The 27,313-nt window shown below is 41.6% G+C and overlaps 1 protein-coding gene across 2 annotated transcripts; it reads left to right on the forward strand.

Annotated features, from left to right (window-relative positions):
* Positions 1-395: 395 nt before the first annotated feature.
* On the forward strand, positions 396-26,533 carry LOC127001103 (ovochymase-2-like). 2 transcript variants are annotated; one of them, XM_050865273.1, is made up of 14 exons: positions 396-509; positions 2,587-2,630; positions 2,747-2,853; positions 8,278-8,402; positions 18,653-18,765; positions 18,974-19,092; positions 19,562-19,609; positions 19,949-20,011; positions 21,898-22,066; positions 22,358-22,451; positions 22,765-22,945; positions 25,514-25,659; positions 25,971-26,088; positions 26,383-26,533. In XM_050865273.1, exons 1-14 carry the CDS (start codon positions 453-455, stop codon positions 26,442-26,444), a joined length of 1,446 nt encoding a protein of 481 aa, XP_050721230.1. In that variant the 5' UTR covers positions 396-452; the 3' UTR covers positions 26,445-26,533. The 2 variants fall into 2 exon arrangements, with proteins under 2 accessions (XP_050721230.1, XP_050721231.1); XM_050865274.1 differs by having other exon boundaries at positions 19,952-20,011.
* Positions 26,534-27,313: the final 780 nt, after the last annotated feature.

Below are 27,313 nucleotides of genomic sequence, written 5' to 3' on the forward strand. Positions count from 1 at the left end.
TTCCATGCAGTTTTTCCATGCTGTATGGTTCTTTTTCCTTTCCTGCCAGCTTTGGCTGGAGGGAAGGGGGGGTGGGGAGCTTTCGCCTTTGCTGTCCTTCATCTTCCACCTTTGATTAGATAGTTAGTGTAGCTTGTCACAAACAGCCTCGTATGGACCAGCAGGTCTGCTGTTGTTTGTTATTCCTTTGTGTACCTTAGTGTTCCTTTGATATATTCAGTATGAGTGAACATATCCATTCACCTTTCAAAGGTTGGTTCTCTCATAGCTTCCAAAAGACTTTACATTCATGTTTTCTGAATTCCAAAAGATTCGTATGGAAGGCGTGGATCTCGGATGTCAATAGAGTAAAGAATCTGACGGCCTTGACCACCTGTGTATTTAGTATATAAGTTCACTGTAGCAGCCTGTTAGACACTAGTAAGTCACTAGGCGTCTCTGCTATCTGACACATGCAGCATAACGCCACTATGCGCTGTTTCCTGCTGTCCCTGGCTGCTTCTTTCACAGTGAGTTACCTCTTGATGAGATTATATGCCTTAATTTTGTTTCTGAAACGGTCATATTTTGATATAACATCTTCACGTCATCAAATAATCAGCATCACCCTACGATACTTTGTTAAAAATTGGAGAATTGCTCAACATTCTCACATGTCCTGCATGGTCCATATAAAAAAATCGCCTATGCAATTGACTTCTCTCTAGCTTCAACAGCTTCTGAATTGTCACACAGTTACTTTGGTAGTTCTGCATCAATACTAACAGTAATGTATGTGCCCTTGTGCTGTACTGGTTAGTACGCCTGCTGAAAATCTGCAGGTAAGATTCCTGCACGGGCAGTCAGCACCAAGCTCACCACTTACTTCAACCCTCCGTTCGTACTAATCGATATACCTGTATCTATGGAAGCCTGGGAAGGTAAACCGCGGTATACTCGATGTCATCCTTCCCCTGTATTCTGGGGTATTTGGGTTTTACCAGCCACAGACTCAAAGTAATGCAGGTGTGCCCTATCGAAGTGCCAACAATGTTCGTACTTATGGCTTCTTCCCTGATTCAATTTCCAATTTGTTTTATTAACTGCGATTAGTTCATCGTAAACCTTTCGCTATTCCTGGTTCTTAGGTGCTAGTTGCTTCATCTTAGATCGTGATTGTGTTCCAACATTTTTACCTTCATTCCACTTTATTAATTTTTTTAGTTTTCTCTAGATCATTTGTGAGGCACCATCATAAAATAAAATTATATGGCCTTGCAAGAAACACTGAATGTGTCCTTTCTTCTCGGAGCGTTCCAAAGTGACACTCATGCTATTTATGTTTACCTAAAATATTACATACCAGCCACATCCTCTTCAACATATTTTTCACGATATGTGTTTCATGTATTTATTCTAATATTAATTAGGGTTACTCATCAACTAATAGTTTCCGTTCGCAATAATTCACAATGCTTCCAATAACTCATTTTTCATATATATATATATATATATATATATATATATATATATATATATATATATATATATATATATATATATATATATATATATATATATATATATATATATATATATATATATATATATATATATATATATATATATATATATATATATATATATATATATATATATATATATATATATATATATATACATACATACATATATATATATATATATATGTATGTATGTATATATATATATATATATATATATATATATATATATATATATATATATATATATATAACGAGGAGACCTGATAGCGTTGTACAGGAATAAAAGTTTAACTGACGTGATGGAAATAAATTATTTCATCGAGATGGCAGGAAGAAATTAACTCAGAGGACAGAGCAATAAATTGAGAAAGGGGACTTGTTTGAGAGCCATAAACAAGTACAGTTTTCGATACAGGAGTGTATGGAATGTTTGGAATGATCTAAAGTAAGACAATGTTGAAGCCGTCACTGCCCATAAAATGAAGGGAAAGCTGGACAAACATAGATTGGGAGACAAGACTATCCGAGCTTGAGCTCAGGCTTTGTCTACTATAAATAGGTAAATACACACCCTATATACCGCTCCGGTAGCTCAGTGGTTAAGCTCTTCGCTGCCTGGCTTCGCCGCTTGGCAGGCGTAGAGTCGAGCACCGCTTAGATTGTGATTTTTCTGCTGACGAGTGGTTACTATTTCTCTTTGAGCAAGAGGGATGGGGTGTGTGGAGGTCCCGGCGGTACCTAGATATCGATTATAATAAGCTTAGCTCTAATCAGGAGGGTACATGCTGGCGCTAACGAGTCCTGCTCGTGATCTGTCGTTGTGAATTACACACACACACACACACACACACACACACACACACACACACACACACACACACACACATACACACACACACACACACACACACACACACACACACACACACACACACACTCACATGAATGAAAGATATTACTCGCGTCATCTATGTAACGTTTGCTGCAATCATAAGTGTGTTTATCATCATACCCTTGTTGAGTCAGGTCTACATATGAATAGAAATCTACTGTGTATTAATACACCCTTGCATCCTTGCAGTTTATGTGGGGAGGCTGCTATGCCCGGGATCTCCCGCTCCACAGGTAAGTCTTAGAGTTTATGAGCGAATCACGTACCATTGACTTTTGACTGGCTTATTCATAAACAAACATCACAGCAATCGCAATGTAGGCTCTGATGACAACAGTAATTGTTGCAGGGAGCTCCCAGTATCTTCCCTACACCTTATACGGGGGAACGGGAGTCACGTCCAACCAAAGGATGGCCACATGAGGGGGAACGGAATTTCCGTGCAACATATAGGAGGTGAGTTCAACTTGATGTGCCGTTTTGATTCGAACATTCAGTTGAAAGTGCATCCATCAATGTGTCTTGATGTGGCAGTTTTTTTTTTTTTTACTTGAAAGGAGGCAGCTATGGGGAAAGAAAAGAAAGCAAAAAGCCCGCTATAGCCCTACAGCTGCTGATTGTGTATAGTCTAGGAACGCCAAAACAGAGTCATAATAATTTCTCGAGGAGCCTTGATCCTCTCTTCTTGCAAGAGTTCAGGTTATAGGCAGAAGGAAATACAAAAACAAACAGGCTGCTTCAGAATATACAAGCGGAAAGAAGTTTCACAGTGTAATGATTAGCTAAGGTCTTGTGCAGCGTGGCGACGAGAGGTATCGAGGCATGGAGTTCAAAAGTTCAAAGGGGCAGTCAGCATGAAATTATCGATGCAACATTGATTGAGAGGCAACACTGCGTTGGGATTTAATTAAGAGAGACAAATGACTATCAGTAAATGGAAAAGAGGTGATGAAACGAAAGAGTTTTCTTGGCTCTTGCCTATCTTAAAGGGCTGTGTATAGAACCCTCCACACACGATATGCATGCAGTACTAGGGAGGAGAAGACCACTGTAAATGTACAGCATGTGGAGGAGGCTGTTTTTATCAAAAGATGAGATATTAAGTTTACAGTTGAAATGTGGAAGAAGATAGCTGAGTGTTATCGAAGAGTAGGTGATGGGTATTTGAATGCTATGTTGTCACATGAAGAACTAAGTGTTTGAGGCACAGAAGACCATGAAGTCCCTTCTGCTTCATCAGAAAACGATGCCAAATTGATGCGTCAAACAGTCTGTAACATCCAGTCGTGTATCATGACATTCCTGTTGGTGGATATCTTCAATACTGAGCAATGCAGGATAGAGTCCGGGGTAGGAGGGGGTATTTCAGCTTCTTTTGAAATCGAAAAGCATTAATGAACAGTTGAAACAGAGTGGGACATAAGGAGCGCTACGGAACACTACTTCTGATTGGTGTAAGTCAAGACGAAAGAAGTTGTCCGCTAAGGAATGACTTAATAGCTTTAAAAAGGAAGACAAGAGAACACAACAATGGGGCTGCAGTTTGAAGTGTTGCACCGGTTTCACTAATCAGGCACATATCATATTTGGTCGATATGCTCGGTGAAGTACACGGAACATATATTTCAGTGTTTGTACGTCAGTGTGTCAGGTTAATCTATTGAGCATCGGTAATGTTATAAAAAATATCTTCAAACTGGATTAATAACATACGTAATTGGAAGCGCAGTCAATCTCACCCTCCCGCGTCGCAGCTCGTCTCATTGAGTGTGAGTGAGTATATAGTCGGTTTCATAATAACGTTCATTCCATCTGTCCACTCGCGAACCTAGATGTGTCACCTACGCAATGATAGTTCGTGACTGTGTATAATCAGCATTTCTTATTTTCAGTGATATATCTGAATGTTTGTGTATAAAAAGAACACTCAATCCCTCTGCTATAAACCGCAAACATGTCGATTTCCATCGATAATATGCCATAAAAGCACACGGAAGACAAGCGTGTATCAAACAGTATTGTCAGGTCACACTCGAACGATTTATTGACTTTTAAATACCTATGACTCATCTCACTGCAGGTACATGAAATGGCATGTGGCTCTGCAAGTGTCTATTCATAGGAACTTTGATAAATTGTCGCGTGTAAATAATATGGGTAGCCTAATATTCGAAATAGCCTTGCTAAATTAATATTTACTATTTCATATCATTTCGAACACAAATCGTTATTTCCACGCAGTAAATTATTTAAATACCCTTTAATTGCAGTTGCAAAAGCCAGAAATCTTTTAAATGAATTATAGATATTTCAAAAGCCGTAGCTTGTCTTTCGTGTGCTTGTATGGCATATTAGCGATGCAAATCGGCAGGCTTTAAGTGTATAAGGACAATTCTTTTTTGTATTCCCCGTAAGCGAGCGTACGCTTATAGAACTCTGGGTTGGTTAAGTTTAGAAATAATTCGTGACTACTAGGAGAGAGAGAGAGAGAGAGAGAGAGAGAGAGAGAGAGAGAGAGAGAGAGAGAGAGAGGCGCCGTGGGGTGTATTTCTGATATAATTACCCCCCCAAATAGTTTTTTTACTGGTTTGCGCAGAAAAGGTTACCCAAGAAAACAAAAGTAGTCGTATTTTACCAATGAAAACATTATCTGTCTTGAAAATAATGCCCCGACTTCTGCCGCATTTTTACTTAGTATCTAGGCACACTTTCAGCAGGAACCAGCGATAGCCAATGAAAGGACGAGACGGAAGAGTTTGATCAGACGGTGTCAGCACTGAAGCAACGTTTCTATAATGGGAAACACTCCATCGGGTCCGTGTAATCCCTCAATGGAATCCGGCAATAAGGCAGAGATAGCATCATTCTTAATGCATTAAATGACAGGCACAGTGATGCAGGAAGGAATCGGTAGGTCAGCCCCCTTACCCGCCAACAACACCCACCCCCTCTTCTATAGGGCCGCCAGGGTGGTGCAGAGGAGACGAGCTCGTCGTGCGAGACTCCGGCACACTCTCCATGTGGGTGCCTGAAACATCCTGAGCTATCGGAGGATCCGCGACTACCCCTTCTTTCAGATAAATTCAGGAAGCTGAGAATCGACACAGTGCGGCTCTCTGAGACGAGGAGACCTGTCGTTGCAGAGATCAGTTATGCGGATTATCACTACAGCCGGTTCACTCAAGTCTGAGGTGTGCATCATCGTCCGCTGGCAACCTGTTGTCCCACGGCGCGTCCGATTGCGTGGATAATATATGCTAGCAACAATGACAAATACGGTCAATTATAGTTGATTTTGAGTTCAAAATTATTTGTAATGACCTACACATCTGTTTTGTTGATATAAATCCTGCTTATTTTCTCGGTGGCGGACAGCGCCAAGGCTGTTTAATAAATATAATCAGGGATCTTGTAAATCAACGAAACAGGTGTTTGCGACTCAATATCGACTACAACTGACGGTGTTTGTTAATCCTGCGTGCATATTATTGATAAAGACGACTGTATCCTATACGTAGGCTATGATATATTATACATGCAACTGGACACACTTCTCGACAGCAGGCTGCCAGCACACGATAATGCACACCACAGACTCTGGTGAACCGACTACAGTAATGGTCAGGGCAGACCGATGATGCCCGTCTTAACGGAAAACCTATTGAATTTTTTTAGCAGACTGCAGTCCTCTGTTGCTGGAGTAACTCCAGCTGATGAGCGTATGATGATGCTGGAGAGGTTGAATCACGCTTTGAGCTTTATATCGCCTATTACAGGTTACGTCCATGTCAAGATATGTGAACTTAAGGAGAAAGAGATTTCCTTTGCCAAGTTCGACTCCGTAGCTGACCAGTGTCCCTCATGTGACACACTCATTGCCTTGGTCGACTTTAATTCACAGAGAGAGATGGTTCCGAATTATCTCTTTGTTTCTATTGCTCTGGCATGAGATGCTCTGAGATGCTTTAAAGCAGGAGGTGAAACCATGAGCCATGAGTTGCATGCTATGTTGTCTGCCGTGTGGCAGTCCGGTGCCATTCCTCTTGACTAGTAAAGAAAACAGGTCCGACCGGACGGCAAAAACAACCGTGGTATTACACTGCTCAGTGTGCCGGAAAAGTCTTCATTCTTTTACAGCTGATGCAAATTTGAGTTTATCAGCTAAAGTTTCATGAGCATTCGAGGTTCACGACCGTTAGGTCAACATTTGACCGGAATTTGGCATTTCGAGTCCTAGCGCAACACCTGGATGAATACCGACAGGGGCTACGCGCAGCCTATGTCGATCTCAAGAAGGCTTTTGATTAAGTGCATCGTGAGGCACTATGGGACACTTTTTTGATTAGTAAAATTCCTGCAAGGTTTATTGACTTGATGACTGGCCTCCTTTTCTCTGTACCTTTATCTTCAGTTTCCTCCCTGACCGATCTATCACTGCTGTAGTAGACGGTCATTGTTTTTCCCATAAACCTATCAACAGTGGTTTTCCTCAGGGCTCTGTTCTATCTCCCATCTCTTTCTGCTGTTCACTGATGATCTTTCCAAAACGAACTGTCCTATCCATTCTTACGCCGATGACTCTACCATGCATCACTCATCTTCTCTTGATAGAAGGCCAACTCAATATGAACTAGACGATTCCAGGCTGGAGACTGCAGAACGCTTAACCTCAGACCTTACTATAATTTCCGATTGGGGCAAGAAGAGCCTGGTGTCCTTCAACGACTCAAAAACTCAATTTCTTCACCTATCAATTCGACATATTCTTCCAAAAACATATCAAGGCACCTTCTCCTACACTAAACATCCTCGGTATATCCTTAACTCAAAATCTGAACTGAAAACTCCATATCTCTTCTCTCACTAAATTAGCTTCCTCGAGGTTGGGCGTTCTATATCGTCTCCGCCAATTTTTTTCTCCCCCGCACAGATGCTATCCATATACAGGGGCCATGTCCGCCCCGGTATGGAGTATGCGTCACATGAGTGGGGGGCTCCACTCACACAGCTCTCTTGGACAAAGTAGAGTCAAAGGCTCTTCGTCTCATCAACTCCCCTCCTCATTCTGACAGTCTCAAATTTCTTAAATTCCAACGCCATGTTGCCTCTCTATCTTCTATCGATATTTTCATGCTGACTGCTTTTCTGAACTTGCTAATTGCATGACTCCCCCCCTCCCGCGGCCCCTCTGCACTCGACTTTCTACTCTAGCTCATCCCTATACTGTCCAAATCCCTTATGCGAGAGTTAACTAGCATCTTCACTCTTTCATCCCTTACACAGATAAACTCTGAAACAGCCTTCCTTCGTCTGCATTTCCTCCTACCTATGACTTGACCTCCTTCAAGAAGAGTGTATCAAGACACCTCTCCACCCGAAATTGACCTCTCTTTTGGTCACTCTTTACTTTTTTCTGTTGTGGGAGCGGTGAGTAGCGGGCTTTTTTCTACACTCTTTTTGTTGCCCTTGAGCCGTCTCCTTTGTTGTAAAAAAAAAAAAAAATAATTAAGTCTTACCCAAAGGATGGAAAATCCTTGTCATTAGAGAGCATTCTGAATTATAGCTGTTCACTGAAACAACAGAGATACTGAAAGTGAAGACGAGAGGCCTTTGCTAGGCTTAAGGAACACCCTCGCCTTCTGTATATACATCACAGAGTTTCGGAAGGTGTCTGCCTGCCTACTCCCAATCAATGCAAATAACTTTTTTTCAGATCATTTTGTCTAGTCACATATGTGAACCTGTTGTTGTTACCCTCAGCCATGTCTTGCCATGCTGTTACTGGAATCTTCCATGCAGATTTATCATGATATATAATAAATACTTTATTAGTTTGAGGAATCACTTTTGTGACAACTGCATACGGTGCACTTTCCACAGATACCAGGCAGTCGGCTCTCGAATGCAGTGATTACACGATGTCTGCAGGAGGTTATGCAGTTATTCAGTCAGAAAACTACCCAGACAATTATCCCAACAGTCACAACTGCTACTGGACTTTCGAGGTAAGTTTCGTTTTTGAAGAGGCTGCATATTGCCTGAACCGTTCCTGTTAGGAGGTTATTAATTCCTCTCATCCTAAAAAACATATGTCATGATTTACTTTCAGTAACATAACAACATTGCAAACAATATCAACTATTGCATCATAATGAATGTTCTATCTTTAGCCTTCCTCATTAAGATAGTGGTCTGTCATATGTGTGCGCTAGTCTTCTTAAAAGGGCTCCAAGTTGTAGTGGGTGCTGTTGTTTAGTATATTGTTTGTGTTGCTGCTAAAAACAGAGTTGGAACTGATTTGTTAATTTGTTATGTATTCATGGTACGTTCCTTCTTTGTTCATAATAATCACCAAGCATAATGAAGCAACTCGTAATTTTTTTTTTACTACAAAGAAGACAGCTCAAGGGCACTCGCTGCTCCTAAAAAAAAAGGGTCAAAAGAGATGGCCGAAAGAAAGGTCAATTTCGAGAGGAGAGGTGTCCTGATACCCTCCTCTTGAAAGACTTCAAGTCGTAGGCAGGAGGAAATATAGATGAAAGAAGATTGTTCCAGAGTTTACCAACGTGAGGGATGAAAGAATGAAGATGCTGGTTAACTCTTGCATAAGGGGTTTGGACAGTATAGGGATGAACATGAGTAGAAAGTCGTGTGCAGCGGGGCCGCGGGAGGGGGGGGAGGCATGCAGTTAGCAAGTTCAGAAGAGCAGTCAGCGTGAAAATAGCGATAGAAGATAGAAAGAGAGGCAACATCGCGACGGAATTTAAGAGGAAGAAGACTATCAGTAGGAGGAGGAGAGCTGATGAGACGAAGAGCCTTAGACTTCACTCTGTCCAGAGGAGCTGTGTGAGTGAGCATACTCCATACGAGGGCGGACAAGGCCCCTGTATATGGATAGCAACTGTGCGGGGGAGAAGAACTGGCGGAGACGGTACAGAAAGCCCAACCTCGAGGAAGCTGATTTAGCGGGAGAGGAGATGTGAAGTTTCCAGTTGAGATTTTGAGATAAGGATAGACCGAGGATATTTATTGTTGAAGAAGGTGACAGCTGAGTGTTGTTGAAGAATAGGGGATAGGTGTTTGGCAGATTGAAGGACACTAGGTTCCTTCTACCCCAATCGGAAATGATAGCAAGGTCTGAGGTTAAGCGTTCTGTAGCCTTCAGTCTGGAGTCGTGTACTTCCTGTTGGGATGGCCTTCTATTGAAAGAAGTTGAATAATGCAGAGTGGAGTCGTCGGCGTATGAGTGGAAAGGACAGTTTGTTATGGAAAGAAGATCATTGATGAGTAACAAGAAGAGAGTGGGTGACAGGACAGAGCCCGGTGGAGCACCACTGTTGATAGGTTTAGTGGAAGAACAGTGACTGTCTACCACCGCAGAGATAGAACGGCCGGGAAGGAAACTGGATATAAAGGAACAGAGAAAGGGATAGAATCCGAAAGAGGGCAGTTTAGAAAGCAAAGACTTGTGGCAGACTCTATCGAAGGCTTTCGATATGTCTAGCGCAAATCAGAAAGTTGCTTTTATATGCGTTCACGTCCATGCGCATACAAGCAACAACTTTATTTCAGCTGTTCATCTTTTCTGTACTCGCTATAAAAATGTTTTTATTCTGTGGGAAATCAAGCAAAACCATAATCTTTCTTAGTAGTAACATCTTTATTCAGTTATATCTGAATATTATTTTTTTCACCACCGACTAGACTACACGACTAACACTACATTCGTACTCTAAGGAAGGCTTATCAAATCGTCCGATGCTTAGTGTGGAGGTATGACGTCCCAAGTAGCAGACGCGCTGGGCTGATTTGTTATTCGGCTCAACCAGACAATCTTTAATTTTTTGCAATAAAAGAGCCGGCTCTCAATAACAAATATATATATATATATATATATATATATATATATATATATATATATATATATATATATATATATATATATATATATATATATATATATATATATATATATATATATATATATATATATATATATATATATATATATATATATATATATATATATATATATATATATATATATATATATATATATATATATATATATATATATATAAGCCCGCTACTTGCCACTCCCACAACAAAAAATAGATAAGAGTAGCCAAAAGAGAGGTCAATTTCGGATGGAGAGGCGTCTTGATACACTCTTCTTGAAAGAGGTCGAGTCATAGGCAGGAGGAAGTAGAAACGAAGGAAGGCAGTTCCAGAGTTCCAGTGTAAAGAAGGGAAAGAGTGAAGATGCTGGTTAACTCATGCATAAGGGGTTTGGACAGTATAGGGATGGGCTAGAGTGAACAGTTGAGTGCAGCGGAGCCGCGGGAGGGGGGGAGGCATGCAGTTAGCAAGTTCAGAAGAGCAGTCAGCATGAAAATATCGATAGATGATAAAAAGAGAGGCAACATGGCGGCGGAATTTAAGAGGTAGAAGACTATCAGTAAGAGGAGGAGAGCTGATGAGACGAAGAGCCTTAGACTTCACTCTGTCCAGAAGAGTTCTGTGAGTGGAGCCACCCCACACGTGCGATGCATACTCCATACGAGGGCGGACAAGGCCCGTATAAATGGAAAGCATCGGTGCGGGGGAGAAGAACTGGCAGAGACGATACAGAACACCCAACCTCGAGGAAGCTGATCTAGTGAGAGAGGAGATGTGAAATTTCCAGTTGAGATTTTGAGCAAAGGATAGACCAACTATATTTAGTGTTGAAGAAGGTGACAGCTGAGTGTTATCGAAGAATAGGGGATAGGTGTTTGGAAGATTGTGTCGAGTTGATATGTGGAGAAATTGGGTTGTTGAGGCATTGAAGGACACAAGGTTCCTTTTACCCCAATCAGAAATTATAGCAAGGTCTGAGGTTAAGCGTTCTGCAGCCTCTAGTCTGGAGTCTTGTAATTCATGTTGAGAAGGTCTTCTGTTGAAAGAAGTTGAATAATTCAGGGTGGAGTCATCAGTGTATGAGTGGATAAGACAGTTTGTTATAGAAAGAAGATCATTGATGAATAACAGGAAGAGAGTGGGTGATAGGACAGAGCCCTGTGGAACACCACTGTTGATAGGTTTAGGGGAAGAACAGTGACCGTCTACCACAGCGGTGATAGAACGGCCGAAAGGAAACTGGAGATAAAGGAACAGAGAGAAGGATAGAATCCGAAAGAGGGCAGTTTAGAAAGCAGACTTGTGCAAGACTCTATCGAAAGCTTTCAATATGTCTAACGCAACTGATAAAGTTTTACCGAAACGGCTAAGAGAGGATGACCAGGAGTCAGTTAAGAGAGCAAGAAGATCGCCAGTAGAGCGCCCCTTGCGGAATCCATACTGGCGATCAGATAGAAGGTCACAAGTGGAAAGGTGCTTCTTCTTTCGATTAAGGATTGATTCAAAAGCTTTAGATAGACAGGAAAGTAAAGCTATAGGGCGGTAGTTTGAAGGATTGGAGCGGTCACCCTTCTTAAGCCCCGTTCACAATGTGCCGACTCCGGGCCACGACAACCCAGCGACTTCTGCATTTGACAAGTCGGCTCCCACGCTCCAAGATTTTTTCGGCGTCTTGGTGTCGGCTACCAAGATTGCCGACTGTCTGGGACATTCGGGCAACTAGTTGTCAGAATGTCTGCGACATGATGCTAAGTAGTCTCAAGACGAGTCTCAACGGTCAATTTTTCAAAAGGCACCATGTCTACGACAACCACGAATCTGCCGACCGATTGGCCGACAGTCGCATACGGTCTTGACGACAGTCTTCCAGATTCTCTGTCAACTGGTTGGCCGACTAGCTGGCAGACAGTTGCCAAGGAGTTGGCCCACGGTCTTCCTGATGCTCTTCGCGACTGTCTTGGCGACTGTCTTGGCGGCAGCCTTCCCGTTCCTTAAAATACGGAATCGCTCTGTATTCGAGAATGAAATGTATCGTTCTGTTTTGAACCAATACGGAACGGCAGTTGTTCCGTACGGTATTTTGTTATCTGAATGGTCAAGCAGATAAAATTCAGTATCTTAAAATTGTAGTGAGCGCATTTTTCGGTTAATCACAAAACCAGCCCGTAAAATTTGCCAAAGGTTCGTCCTAAAATACGTGTAAAATACGCGACGTAACGTCCCTACCCCCTCCCTCTTGCCTCCACCAGCAGCGTGCTGCGGCTGTCACTCATTGCATGCTCGAGAAAGTTTAGGATTGCCACCCGTTCCTTTAAATATGGATCTATTCCGTATTGGAGAGTGAGATGTTCCACATTTTTCTGACCTCAGTGTGGCAACCCTAGTTGTGTCATTCAACACAAGAGAGATCGAGGCAAAAGGAGTGCGTGCGTACTGTGCGGCTCCCAAGTTTGTGCTAGCGAAACGTAACCATGCCCAGAAGTTGTTATTGTGCTTGTGATTGCAAAATAAAAAATTCTTGATGGCGGCAGTGTTAGCCAATATTTCTGAGCCGACAGTCGTCACGAACGTCCTTTATTAGGCGAAGACTGTCGTCACGACAGAACCTCATTATCTTAAGTAGTCGGCACAGACGACTGTGCCGACAGGATACGGTAAAAATTTGAAAAATTGCCCCGACAGTCGTCACGACTGTCTCAAGACAAGACAAGACTGTTGATGACAGTCTTGACGACTGTCTCAGACCTCCCTCAGACCTGAACAGGAAGTGACGGTTGGTCCAGACTCTTGCCGACTCTTGTGAAAGTTTAGCATGGAATACTTTTCTGCGCTATCCCTCACGACTCCAGACTCCCATCACGACGTCGGCGCAGCATTCGGCAACAGTCTCAAGACTTCTTTCAAGACATGCCCGACCCTTTCACATCAACACCCAAGACCTCGTGTACCCTAGAGTTGTGGGTTGTCGTGGCCCCGAGTCGGCACAGTGTGAACGGGGCCATAGGCACAGGCTGTATGAAGGAGTACTTCCAGCAGAAAGGAAAGGAAGATGTTAATAGGCAGAGGCGAAAGAGTTTGACCAGGCAGGGTGTCAGCACGGAGGCACAGTTTTTAAGAACAATAGAAGGCACTCCATCAGGTCCATAAGCCTTCTGAGAGCTGAAGCCAGAGAGGGCATAGAAAACATCGTTCTTAAGAATCTTAATAACAGGCATAAAGGAGTCAGAGGGGGCATGAGTAGAAGGAATATGCCCAGAATCGTCCAGAGTGGAGTTTTTACAGAAAGTTTAAGAAAAGAGTTCAGCCTTAGAGATAGATGAGACGGCGGTGCTGCCGTCAGGGTTAAGGAGAGAAGCTGCCTCTCTATCTTTAATAGCACGAGAACAAGCATGATTAAACCAAGGCTTTTTAGCATGAGGAGTAGAGAAAATACGTGGAATGTGTGCCTCCATTCCAGAGACAATCACCTCTGTGAGGGGCTGGGCACACACGGAGGGGTCTCTCTCCTGGAAGCAGTAATCATTCCACGGGAAATCGGAAAAGTACATCCTCAGGTCGTCCCACCGAGCTGCAGCAAAATGCCAGAAGCATCGCCTCTTCGGTGGGTCCAGAGGGTGAACAGGAGAGATAGGACAGGATACAGAAATGAGGTTGTGATCGGAGGAGCCCAACGGAGAGAAAAGTTTGCGAGAGTAAGCAGAAGGGTTAGAGGTAAGGAAGAGGTCTAGTATGTTGGGCCGGTCTCCTAGACGGTCGGGAATACGTGTAGGGTGCTGAACCAAGTGCTCTACATCGTTGAGGAGAGCAAAGTTGTAGGCCTGTTCACCAGGCTGGCCGGTTAGAGAGAATGAAAGCCAAAGCTGGTGGTGAACATTGAAATCTCTCAAGATGGAGATTTCGGCGAAGGGAGAGTGGGTCAAGATGTGCTCCACTATATAGTTCAAGTAGTCAAAGAATTTTACATAGTAGAGTTAGGTGAGAGATAAACGGCAGAGATGTATTTAGAAAGATAATGACAATAAAGTCTTAGCCAGATGGTGGAAAATTCTGAAGAGTAAAGGTCGTGGGGACGAGAGCTAGTGATGTCGTTGCGCACGTAGGCGCAACATCCAGCTTTGGATTGAAATTTAGTAGAGAGAGAGATAGTAGGAGGGAACAGAGTAGAGATTGCTGTCTGTAGCCTCAGAAACCTGTGTTTCGGTGAGGAAGAAGAGATAGTGTTCCACAGAATGAAAATTAGAACGAAGACAGTGAATGTTGCAGAAATTGATAAGAAAGAGGTTCGAGGAGTTATCAAGACACCTCTCAAGTCGGCAGCCAAAAGGGGAGTCCTCCCTGGGTGAATTTCTGGTCCTCCCCCCCGGGCGGGGACTCCGAGGCAGGGTGAAGGTGCGCCATTTTAAATTTAAATTTTTGGGAAAAGGTGTGTATGTTGTGTGAATTCAGTGTGGTGTGGAAAGAGAGGATCTGTCTTTAGTCTAAAGCTACGGTTACACTAGTCAACGAAATGGTTGGATTCCAACGATTCGCTTGAATTTCGTCCAAGGTTGGAGGATTTCGTTTGGAATCCAAGCGTAGGGTTGGAGGAAAGATCCCTCGCCCAGTAGTATTGTACTCCTTCCCTTGGATCTCATCCAAGGGAAGAAAACTGAAGATGTATGTTATACAGTATTCATATTTATGACTTATTTGAAAAGAAAGTATACAGTTTATCCAGTCATAAGAGATGAAGCATTTATTAGTATAAAAATATCTTAAAAAAGGAATAAAATTTTATAGAATGTATATAGTGGCAATAAGCAGATATTCGTTTGACTACCGTTGCGGTGTAAACATTTTTTCTCCCTACGCGCAATAACTTCAACTGTTCTCGCCGTGATGGCAATTGGCTTCTTTCTTCCGGGAAAGCAGCTCACAGCGTGGCACATGTGTTGTTGTTGTTGTTCCTCTTCTTATTCTTCTTTTCGTCTCAACGCCGTTGGAAAGGCAGAAACCTAAACATCTCCAACGGCAAGGTTGGACTCGTCTAACAACTCGTCCAAAGATAGAATTGGATGGACAGCTGGTTAAGGTTGGACTCCAAGCGTTTCGTTGACTAGTGTAACCGTAGCTTAAGGAGTTATGTGAAACACAACTACGTTGGAAGTACAAGTATATCGCAACAACAATCCTATCTAACCAGCAAAACCTTCTTGAATCATAAAATTGTGAAACTGGTAACTAACGCAATTCTTAGCTGTTGATAGCTCAAGGAAAAGTAGGGACTTGTTATCGTACTTTGGCGAGTAAATTTTCTGGTCCTCTGTAGTGGCGTAGACACTGACCCACTCATTGGAATAACTAGTTAGGACGGGCAGTGCATCCGCTGGGCATGGCCTGGATTCATCAATCTTACCAGCCACGCCTCCGGTATCTCTCAGATTTACCGGAGCGCTACCAGAGCTGCGGCATCTTTCAAACACGGGATTCATCAACGGTAGCAACCCTAGCAACGATTGGTTGGGCTGGATAGCCAATCACGTGCGACCTTTGATGCTGTATTTCAGCTTTCACGTGTCGTTTGTTTACTAATACACAGACTTCAAAATCAAGACATGTGTATTGTACAGGCGTAAATACTGCCTTAAAACAAATAATTAGCGTGGGGATCCCTCAGTTTAAATGCGTTTTTTTTACGAATGAATGCACGTTACTTGTATATTTATTCTTGAAATAAAAATATACTCGCTTATGTAGCCTAGCTATATTCTGAACATTTTTGTATGTTACCTTCATAGTTTTCCGTCGCTAACGCCAGCTGCGTGCCTCGCTATCACAAGATTGGGTATTATTCTAATGTTTGCCAATACTCACCCCTCGCAACCAAAATTGGCTAGGGGGCCATTGCCATCAAGCCTCACTGGTGCAGTCAAGCAATGGGTGTGGGCGTGGGAAGCTGTGGCTGCTGAGGTGAATGGCGTGATCGCTCGAGTGGCTTCGTGAGTAGTGTGGAGGAGGTCAGAACAATATTTTACATTAAACTCCACAGCAAGAATATTGGAGACTTGAGACGGGAGGTGACTGTCACAGACAGAACATTATATTCCCTCTGCAGTGTTTTAACAAGTAGGGAAGTCATGTGGGTGGACAGTTCCACAGACTTACACACTATAGAGTGTGGCCTGCAAGTGAAGCCGGCCTGAGGCCGTGCACGGGTCTGCCCAGTTCATCCCAAACAGACGACTTCACACACCTCACTCCCTCCCCGTTTCCTGACCCCAACATTCATTTTAGAGAAAAATGGAGACCACCATCATCTTCTGAGAAAATTCTACATCACACTAGCATAAAATTGCAACAATAATGTGTATATACACATACGAAATTCAAAGTTAAATGAATAGGGAGTACGCATTTTCTTGCATTTATTTATCTTCAACTCCTTCGTACTCAGCTGGTTTTCGTCACATCGCTTCTATAAGCCCAGATCCTAAATCTGCATGCTTTTCTGCTTCTGATGGTGTAGGGCACGTCACGAGGTAAAAAATACATAGGCTCAAAATCACCTCCGAACATAAGCCGCGGCAGTGTCTACATGCTTACCACGCCTGCGGTAACTCAGTTACGGGTGCTCGGAGCTGCGGTAACTTTTGGCCTTACCACGGGTGCGGTAAGTGGTTGATGAATGCAGATTTACCGGGTGGGCGGAGATACCGCGAAACTCACCAAACAGAGGTCCGGTAAATGGTTTGATGAATCCCGCCCGGTCGTCAGCTCCGTACACGAGTACTGAACACGGGAAGCGTTCCTCTCTCGCGCCTGCTGAGAATCACCGGTAGATGAGTCACTAGTGATGGGAGATGGGTCCGATTTGCTTAACGTACGATGAATGTGAAGCGAGGGGGTTGAAGGAAGGCCAAACGCTGTCCAAACGGCTGCCCTGCACCAGGATTGAGACCTCGTGGGGTATCGTTATACAGGAAGCACAGGCAATGGCGTCTCCCGTGGTCGGCTCGTCTCTGGAGAAATCGACAGAAACTTCAGCTCTGTTTTCGCCGGGTTTTTTCATAAGCCGATAGTGGCTATTAGGCCAGTTCAGTGGCTAATTTATATGTTTTGTTGTTTGTCAACTTTTTGTATGTTTATTTAGTTTTTCAATATTATTTTACATCCAAAAAAACGCACAACATTCATTCAACCATACATACATACATACCATGCACACTGTGTTTGTACTTGGGTGTATCGCAGAGTTATGTCAGTGGGAAAATGGACATGGAGGGGGGGATACTAAGTAATTATGAAAATTTACAATAAGGGTACATAACAATGGACACCTTTCATTACAATTAGTCATACCGAAGCATACCTTAAGAAATCTTAACCTCCATCAGTTGAAGCAATGAAAATCATAACTCTGATTCAGTTGATCCCGTACAACATTGGTTCCCAACCTTTCTTGTTCCATTTCCCGTTTTCCACTCACTTTTTAACATGTGGACCCCTAACACGCAACGGGCCACTCATGACCATCCCAAGGGCCAAATTTGTCACGTGTGCCGTGAGTTTGACAACACTCTTGGTGTTAGCTAATGAAGAGAAATTCTAACATTTAAACCTCAAGCTTCAAGGACATTGTACAGTAGTATAAATTTTATTAGAGCCGCATGCCTACTACTTCCAGAAATAATAAATTTAAAAATAATTAGAATCTCAATGGACCCTTTGAAATTCTTCCATGGACAATTAGGGCCCATGGCCCATGCTTAGGAACCACTGCCCTGCTGGAAAGTCACCAGTTTATCGACCTCGCCGGCGCCACTGCTTGAGAGAAGTAAGCAAGTGGGAAGGAGGGAGAAGGGCAGGAAACTGGCCATATATATATATATATATATATATATATATATATATATATATATATATATATATATATATATATATATATATATATATATATATATATATATATATATATATATATATATATATATATATATATATATATATATATATATATATATATATATATATATATATATATATATATATATATATATATATATATATATATATATATATATATATATATATATATATATATATATATATATATATATATATATATATATATATATATATATATATATATATATATATATATATATATATATATATATATATATATATATATATATATATATATATATATATATATATATATATTAATTTGTAGAACGCGCTTCCCTAAGGCTGTATTTGGCTGCTTTGACTTGGTGATTGAAGTCATTAATTGGCTGTTGGGAAAAGTTATAGTGGACATATTGTGGGTCTAGGATAATTAAAGACAAACGAGTACATATAGTATTTTGTTTTGCAGACCACTGATGATTCTACCATCTCCTTTTCTTGTGATGATTTCGATGTGAGATCATCCAGTGACTGCAGAAGAGACTTCATGGATCTTACAGACTTCGCCACAATAAACTACAGGTAAAAGGATTGCATCTGTGCAGTTGTAACATATCTTTTAAAAGGGAATGCAACCAGTTTATACTTCATGATATAAGAATAATTATAGTTCGTTATATTACAGTGAATATTATCAATTCAATAAATGTCAGCACTAAAAGAATGAATACTTCTTTTCAATATGCTGACATCTAGAGGATGTTCAAAGTATGTGAACCATGTTATTCAGGTTCTGCGGCACTGGTTACATCGAACCGATCACTGATATGGAAGGCTTCGTTCAAATCAGATTCCGTACCAACAGAAGAGGAACTGCAAGAGGGTTTTCTTGCGAGATATGGGCTTCATGTAAGTACCGTGTATCCTAGTCTTTTTGCATCGTCCGCTTGATTTCCGTCACTTCATCGGGAGACGCCGAGATTATCGATGTTTCAACTCCACTAACGGACAAAAGAAATATATTAAACTCGTGTTTTCGGAACGCGATAGGAAACACTTCTTCTTCTTAAAAGTGTATCAATGTCCGCGTTGGGAAGATTATGTTGCGGCCTCACCAATAAAGATAGGACAATATCATTAAAAAAAATAAAAACAAGTATTCTCACTCGGCTGGAAATTAGCACTGCCGACCTACAAGCTTAGGTGTGATAACTCCTCCATATTACTGCGCACATGAGTGTAGTACATGTTGCTAAAATTCTGATCATACTTAAATCAGTTGTTTTATCTTTTGGCTACATATCAGGCTGTGTGGATATTTTCAACTACTTATGTGTTTTCCTTTCAACAATACTATTTCACCTACTCATTTGAACAGCTGATGTGACAACCGGAAGCACCACCGAAGCAGGTTCCAGTGAATCTAGTAAGTGCATGCATCTGCACTAAAGTGAGAGGCCTTATGAGGCCACTTCATAATTATATACAAAAAACACCAATTTTACAATGAACACAGACAGAAGTATATATGAAGTGTTTGTGTTACTATTACATTTTTTTTTTTTTTAAATATATGTGAAGTGTTTGTGTTACTATTACATTATGTTTCATTTTTTAAGTATATTTGAAGTGTTTGTTTTACTATTACATTATGTTTCATTTTTTAAGTATATTTGAAGTGTTTGTTTTACTATTACATTATGTTTAATTTTTTAACTACATTTGAAGTGTTTGTTTTACTATTACATTATGTTTCATTTTTTAGCAGCTAGCTCAGAAGGACCAACCGAAAGCAATTCTACCAACGAACCGCCTTCAGACGACTGCAGTAAGTAGTCCATGAATCTACATTAAGGATGTGATACCACACGTCAGGTGGAGCCTAACCTTTCACTCATTGTCTAAACTATCTTACCGTTATCATTAAATTAATGTGCATCAAGCTATTTCATTTATATGAACACACACACACACACACACACACACACACACACACATACACACACACGTCAGGATAAAGGAGAGGAGGGGAAGATGAAGTGAAGTTGGAGGAGATATTTTTGGCTAGGTGCCAGAAGTCTCTTGAGGAATTAGAAGAAGCAATGTTGTGGCATTTTTAATTGATGAAAGTATTTCTGGTGAGTCGAAGAACAGATTTGGCACGACTCCTGGCGGAAATGTAAAGATCATGATTAGCAGGAGTGTGAGGGCTCTTGTACTTTTTGTGAGCTGCCTCTCTATCTTTGATAGCACGAGAACAAGCGTCTGCCCGTAGCGCAGGTAGGCTCTCTTGATGGGCCACTTGGACGGACACTGTCTGTTCGTGGACATTGATATTGAGTGACTGATTGATGGCACCACAAGTTCAGAATTCATGCGGCTCAGAACATGATATCTCATTTATAATCAGAAAAGTGAATAGAATGACAAAAATGCAAATGAAAATTAAAACATTAAGGCAATACCACAGTTAGCAACAGTTCATTACCTGCATGACACCAGTCTACAGTAGGTACCCGATGACATCACGTCCCGGGGAGCTGGATTGCTGCCTTCGGTGATAATTGTCTACGCGGAATCATGGGATATCGCTGGAATGCCTTTGTGTTAAACCATCGACTATTTCACAACACCAATTCGGCATATATCACTCGCATAATCCGTCAACGCCATCCCTGGCTATACGGACATGTGGCACGCCACCCAGAAGTCGACTCTGCTCATCGGGTTATTTCTGTAAGGAACAATCCTGAGTGGAGGTGGCCGAGAAGACCACCACAGAGTCCGTGTCTTGTGTGCAGGTTAACACATCCTATCATTAGGTAAGTAGGAAACAAAAAGGTCATGGATAGAGACTTGCCCGGAGGAGCCCCCGGACTTGGCGTAGTAAAGTGGGCGGGGCGACGCGTCTTCCGGCGTATGCCTCCCACTGTTTAATTGAGTTGCAAGGAACTCAGTATTCACAAACATTTTGAGTCTAACATCAGCACGTTCATGGAGTCAACTAGCAGAGCCCTTCGATGAGTAATCCTTTTCCTGGTTCTTCGGGAAGCCACGGCTTCTGCAGCTCTATGGCTATCCCTAAAACAATGAGAGGGGCAAGGGTGTCTTCCACCATCGAGATGCGGGGATTTCGTAGGTTTGCTTTGCACCAGTAACTGACGGCAGACTCGCCCAATAGGGATGCATCAGGGAAACTCGACGCGCACTCGGGCACCTCAGGAAAATCAGACTTGGGTCGAAGTTCGCGCTATGGCCCACTTAAAAGACTGTGTACTAGAACGTTGGTAATAGAATAGGTATCGAGGCGGATACGCTTCTCATTGTGGTGTTAAGGACCTAAAAACAGGTGTACCTTGAAGAACAATATATATGCAAAATATACTATCGAAAGTCAACAATGCCTCATGTCTTATTTTCCACTGTTGTGGTACGTTGCCAACAAAAGACTCCTGACAGTGTCGGGCAGCAGTATGAGTCAGGGGAAGAAAGTAACCAGTAAGCTCTGCCAAACTGAATCGATAACGACTTTATTATAATTGTGTCACTTTTCTCAGACCTCTGCCGTCTTCACTATGGAACATCAAAACTCAGACGCGACACTCCACGTTCTGGGGCTTTACTATAAATTCTGTTTTATTTTATTTATATAAATGATGCTAATATTTTTTGGCTACATTATACCAACTACAGCAGTATTGTAAACTACCGCAGACTGTGGCGTGCGCAACACTGCTTCTCGGATCGTGGGCGGCGAGGAAACAACCCTTCACGAGTATCCGTGGCAGGTGGCGCTCGTCTCAAAGAGTGGTAACAGGCCCTACTGCGGAGGCTCCATCATCTCTAACCAATGGATTCTTACCGCCGCACACTGTGTTGATCGGTAACTAACTAGATACATACTAAAAAAGCCGATTATTAAAAACAATTAATTGCAAAAATTAAGAACTTAAGTGCAATGCAAATATATATTTTCATAAAGTTTAAAGTACTCTTCACCTTCTCATGACTGCGGAAACATCCTCTTTGTTGTGCCTCGCTGAATGTTACTCTGTAGATCCCATTCCTAGTATCAGATTTTAATGCTGCGGGCACTAAGAATCTCTTGTCGCAGTGCTCTAAATGTAGTCTTCCCCCATATTCTCCCGCATTAATTTGCATCATTACATTGCAGCAACACCGTCTCAGATACAGATATAGTTATCGGAGAACACGACTGGTCTACATCATCTGATACGTCGGCCACGGAAAGGAAGAGCCTCTCCCAGGTTGCGCTTCGTCTTCCTTACAATAGCAAATATCAAGACCAATCTATATAAGGGTCTCAATAACCTATCAGTTTGACAACATATGTGACTCAATTTCAATGTAGCGACCTTTACAAATCTGTGAGATCCTCCTTAGACAAACTGTGTCACAGAAGAAATATTGAATATATTATATTATATCCAAAAATAACTAATATATTGTCTTAGGCATTGGCGTTAAATCCCATTTTGAAATATATGACGAGTACCAAAGAAAAAAATAGTGTAAGCTGTTGCTGCAACGAAAGAGATATATCTTCTTTTCCATCCGCAGGCTATTAGGCATCCCAGTTACAGCTCGCAGGCATTAGACAACGACATTGCGCTACTGCAGCTAGCTGAGCCCATCACCTTTCCAAGTAACAACAAAATCGCCCCGGTTTGCCTTGCAACACCTGATAATCTTTACGAGGCTGTGCAGGCCACCATCACTGGCTGGGGCACGCTCAAGTCAGGCAAGTGACCAAACTTCATAGTAGTCCAGGAGACGGGTGTTTTTCTATTTTTTAGCTGAACCTTGCTTTAGGGTAAATACAAGGTTTTTTGGTTGTTTTTTGCTCTTCCACATGTCCTGAACAAGAATCCGACGAATGCCACTCTGGCACCCTTGGGCCAAATTTTTTATAGGGGCAAATAAGTACCCCTCATTTATAAGCGATTTGGTCTGCCGTTGTAATATTCAGAGAGCAAGGTCAACGGCCAGAATGCTGTTGCTACTGGGCAGAATATGGCTACCAGGTTTCTGGGCAAATTGCCAGGAGGTTTCTATGAACCACTGAAAAGAGAGGTGGTCACTATGGAGACAGTGAAGAAAGGAATCAGAGTCGGAGACAAGACAGTGCATGACACAGAAAGGTTGTACGCAAGAATGCTCGTGACAAGTGCTCACAGGGGCCTTGACTTAAAGGATGTCCTCAGTTATAAACTGGTACCCATCCCATTCAGTCTATTCGATGAATATGGTGATATGGGGAAAGGCAACAAATCCTCTCTTGTCAGCCATCTTGCAATATTGAAGCATTCAACCATTCAGCCCGAAGTTGAAATCATTGATGGTAATGCAATGCTGTACCACGACTCCTGGCCAAAGAATGCAACAGTGGAATAGCTGGCAACTAACTTCAGCAAACCAGTATCTGAAAGTCATGAAGTGTATGTTATCTTGGACTGGTACCAGCTAGGAGGCATCCATCTAGTCCCATGAACGAAAGAGACGTACATCTGGAGCTGTGCCCCCAGTCATCAAAATGACAATGACCACTCCTCTGCCAGCTAGGAATGTGCTCATGAAGAATGTCAACAACAAAAAGCAACTCTTTGGCCTTCTTTGTTCACCACATGATGATGATGATGATGTGAATGTGTAGATGATTGGTCAGGAGGATGAAGAATCTGGACATGAAGAAGCCGATATCAACATCATCAGCTACATTCTTCGTTTGGCAACTGAGCAACGCAGGGAACACATTCAAGTACTGAGTGAGGACACTGATGTGTTTGTGCTGTTGGTGTACTTTTGTTGGAAACACCACCTCTCCCAGGAGGTCACAATGAGGAAATTTGATGGAACAGTTATCGATGTAACTGCTACAGCTAGGAAGCTTGGAAATAAAAGCTTGCAGCTTTTTCCCTTGCATGTGATTACCGGGTGTGACACAGTCTCATACCCCTTTGGAAAAGGCAAAGTATCTGCCATTAATGTCATGATGAAACATGGCAACCTTGATCTTACTCCAGTGGGTCAACCAAACACTTCTGAAGAAATCTTGATGGAGACTGGTCGTCGTCTGTTTTGCCTCTTGTATGGTGCCAAGATCTGCACAACCGTGGCTGAAGTTCGCCACATGCTCTTCGCCACAAAGAGAGAAAAGTGCTCCAATCTCCGCTCTCTTCCGCCAACAGATGAGGCACTCACTCACCACATGAAGCGAGCTCACCTTCAGGCAATGTTGTGGAAAGCTGCTGATGAGCAGCAACCCCAAGGTGTGAGTGCAGAAGACTATGGGTGGCATAACAGAGATGGGGTCCCCTGTCCAGTAACAATGTGTAGGCCTGCAGCACCTTCAGACCTGATGAAAGTTATCGCATGTGGATGCACAAGCAACACACCATGTAGTCGTAAGCAGTGCAGCTGTAAGAGTGCATAGATGTCTTGCACCGCATTCTGCAGCTGCCAAGCAGAGGACAAGTGCAACAATGAAAATACAGTTAAGCAGATGTTCGATGATCCTCTTGAACCAGACAGTGAGGATTATCTGGATTAATTGATCTCTGTTTTTTAGCTATGGATGTAAATGTTTAAAGCTTACATATTGTGGTAAAGTGTAGAGAGCTTTATTTTAAATATTTTGATGATGGTTAGTCTAGAGAACTTACTGATGAACGCTATAGTCACTGCTGGCGTCATACATTTGGTTGCTGTTATATGCTATTTTATACCTTTTTTGGTAGCTTTTTTCCCATACTATGTCCATGTATTGTCATGATGAATGTGTATGATGTTAAATAAAACTCACAAACGTTATTATGATAACAGTGACAGCTTGTACATGGTATTTAAAGCAGGTATCCTCTTGATCTTGTGCATAGTACCATATGATAAATATGGTCCGGCCACCATTTTGAATTTGTGAATAAAAAAAATGCCCACGGGCGCTAAAGTGGCATCCGTCAGATTCTTCATTAGCACACCCAGGAGGACTAGAAACAGCAAAAAAATTGTATATACCCAACTGCAAGGTTCACCTCACTCTCTCCTGGACTATAGCGCTGATATTCAGGGAAGAAAAAATTCATACAATATATTGCACTAAAAGAGTTACTGTCGCCATAATATGTATACCTCCGTGCCGAGGGCAATTTGACTGGTGCGGTCAATAACATTGACTGATGCCAGCTTCATATTATAACTTTTATTTAAAAAAAAAGACTTCACCACGCAATTTTTTTTTCCTCAGAAGTAACTAACCACCAACAGAATGCTTTAGACTATTATTTCTTTACGACACTGACTGTGCCAACAGGAGGATCACAGCCGTACAAGCTCAACGAAGTGACGGTACCGACAATGACCAACGCAGCATGCAAAGCCACTGGCTACGACGACGATGAGATCACCGCAAATATGATCTGCGCCGGAGTGTCAGAGGGAGGAAAAGACTCCTGCCAGGTATGAATGGACAGTCAGTGTATTCATATTTAGATTTTCACAACCACCACGTCACACAAACTGGCTGTCATGACATTTAAACTTAAAATTATTGAAAATATTATTTTACATGCATCGTTGACCCTTTCAGAAAAAGAAAAACAATCGTTTTGCTGAAAATATTACCCATGTCATTTCATTTCGTAAGTAGTCCAACATTTTTGTGTAAAATACCTATTTTTATTAGGCTATTACACCTACAGACAAGTAAGGAGCCCCCGCTCTGAATCATCCAATGTACATTGATGTATAAGAAACGGTTTTAATCTCAGGGTGACTCTGGTGGCCCCATGGTGACTGGCTCAGGCTCCATGCAACAGATCGGCGTTGTGTCCTGGGGATACGGCTGTGCCGATCAAAGATACCCCGGCGTCTACACCAGAGTCAGCAGTAAGTTGACACTTTATCAGATCTCTCGTGACATCTCGTATAGCTTTATGTTTTGATTTCTAACTGGATATCATGTTGCTTCTTCATTTTTTTAAATCTGAATATATATATATATATATATATATATATATATATATATATATATATATATATATATATATATATATATATATATATATATATATATATATATATATATATATATATATATATATATATATATATATATATATATATATATATATATATATATATATATATATATACATATATATACTGCTCTCCTCCACACAGATTATGTTTCATGGATCGAGGGCAAAATAGCTGGATCTCAAACCTGCACACCTGCAGCCTGAACACTTCGTCTTCAGAAACTCTTGATGTCTCGCTACGGAGATCGCCGTAATTTGTCACTGGTGCAATATCAATAAAAAATAATGCAGCATTTTGTCTCTTATGTACTCCTCGAGAGCCAGTTAGTTTTCTGAAGAATGTGAGAACATTTTTTTTAATGATAAAGTCAGTAAATCTGGACCTACCGTAAGATATAGTGACATTAACTTCCATTAGGCTCAGCTTTTTGTGTGTTTCTTGACACTTAATGAACATGAAGTATTCTATTCATCTTCATTCTGAACCGATTACTTGCTCATGCATGTTGTGCTCTGAGCACGTGTGTCTTTCTTTTTTTGGTATAAAAACTTTTACTGTTGTTAATTTTGGGTCACCATTATCGGACTTGTATTTAGACCTTTGAAACTGGATGCCTTTCCTGACTGCCGGCGGCCTTGCCATGACCTTGCCACGGGTTTGATCAGGTGTTTATAAATACAAGTAATACGACAAGCACACGTAAATCCCAATGAAGGGTGTCACCATCACCACCTACCCAATTTCATCAAGACAGAAAAATAAAATGGAAAAGAGATGGAAGGTTGAAGTCCAGCCGAGTGAAATGGGTGCTATTGATTTCCAGATCACTACTAGGGCGACGCCGAAACAGCCAATCGTGATATGAAGCAGATTTTTTAATTATAAAAATGAAGAAAAAAACATTATTATTATCTTTATTAATAATTAAATCTTTGTAAGGTCCTGAAGGGAGAGAATATAATTATACCGTGAGTACTCTCGGGCAGCAGGAATGGATACGAAAAAAACTATAAGTATAAGTATGATAGAGTAAGGAGAATAATAAAAAGCAAAAGAGGTAGATGAAAACAAT

This window comes from Eriocheir sinensis, chromosome 20, assembly GCF_024679095.1.
Source record: "Eriocheir sinensis breed Jianghai 21 chromosome 20, ASM2467909v1, whole genome shotgun sequence".
NCBI classification, from domain to species: domain Eukaryota; kingdom Metazoa; phylum Arthropoda; class Malacostraca; order Decapoda; family Varunidae; genus Eriocheir; species Eriocheir sinensis.

Bases quoted from the DNA above. Each gene is read 5' to 3' on its own strand.
- LOC127001103 (XM_050865273.1), top strand. From the start codon at position 453: ATGCAGCATAACGCCACTATGCGCTGTTTCCTGCTGTCCCTGGCTGCT. The intron at 19,093-19,561 runs GTAAGTACCGTG...TCATTTGAACAG, and splicing joins TTGCGAGATATGGGCTTCAT to CTGATGTGACAACCGGAAGC. The intron at 22,452-22,764 runs GTTGCGCTTCGT...TTCCATCCGCAG, and splicing joins AAAGGAAGAGCCTCTCCCAG to GCTATTAGGCATCCCAGTTA.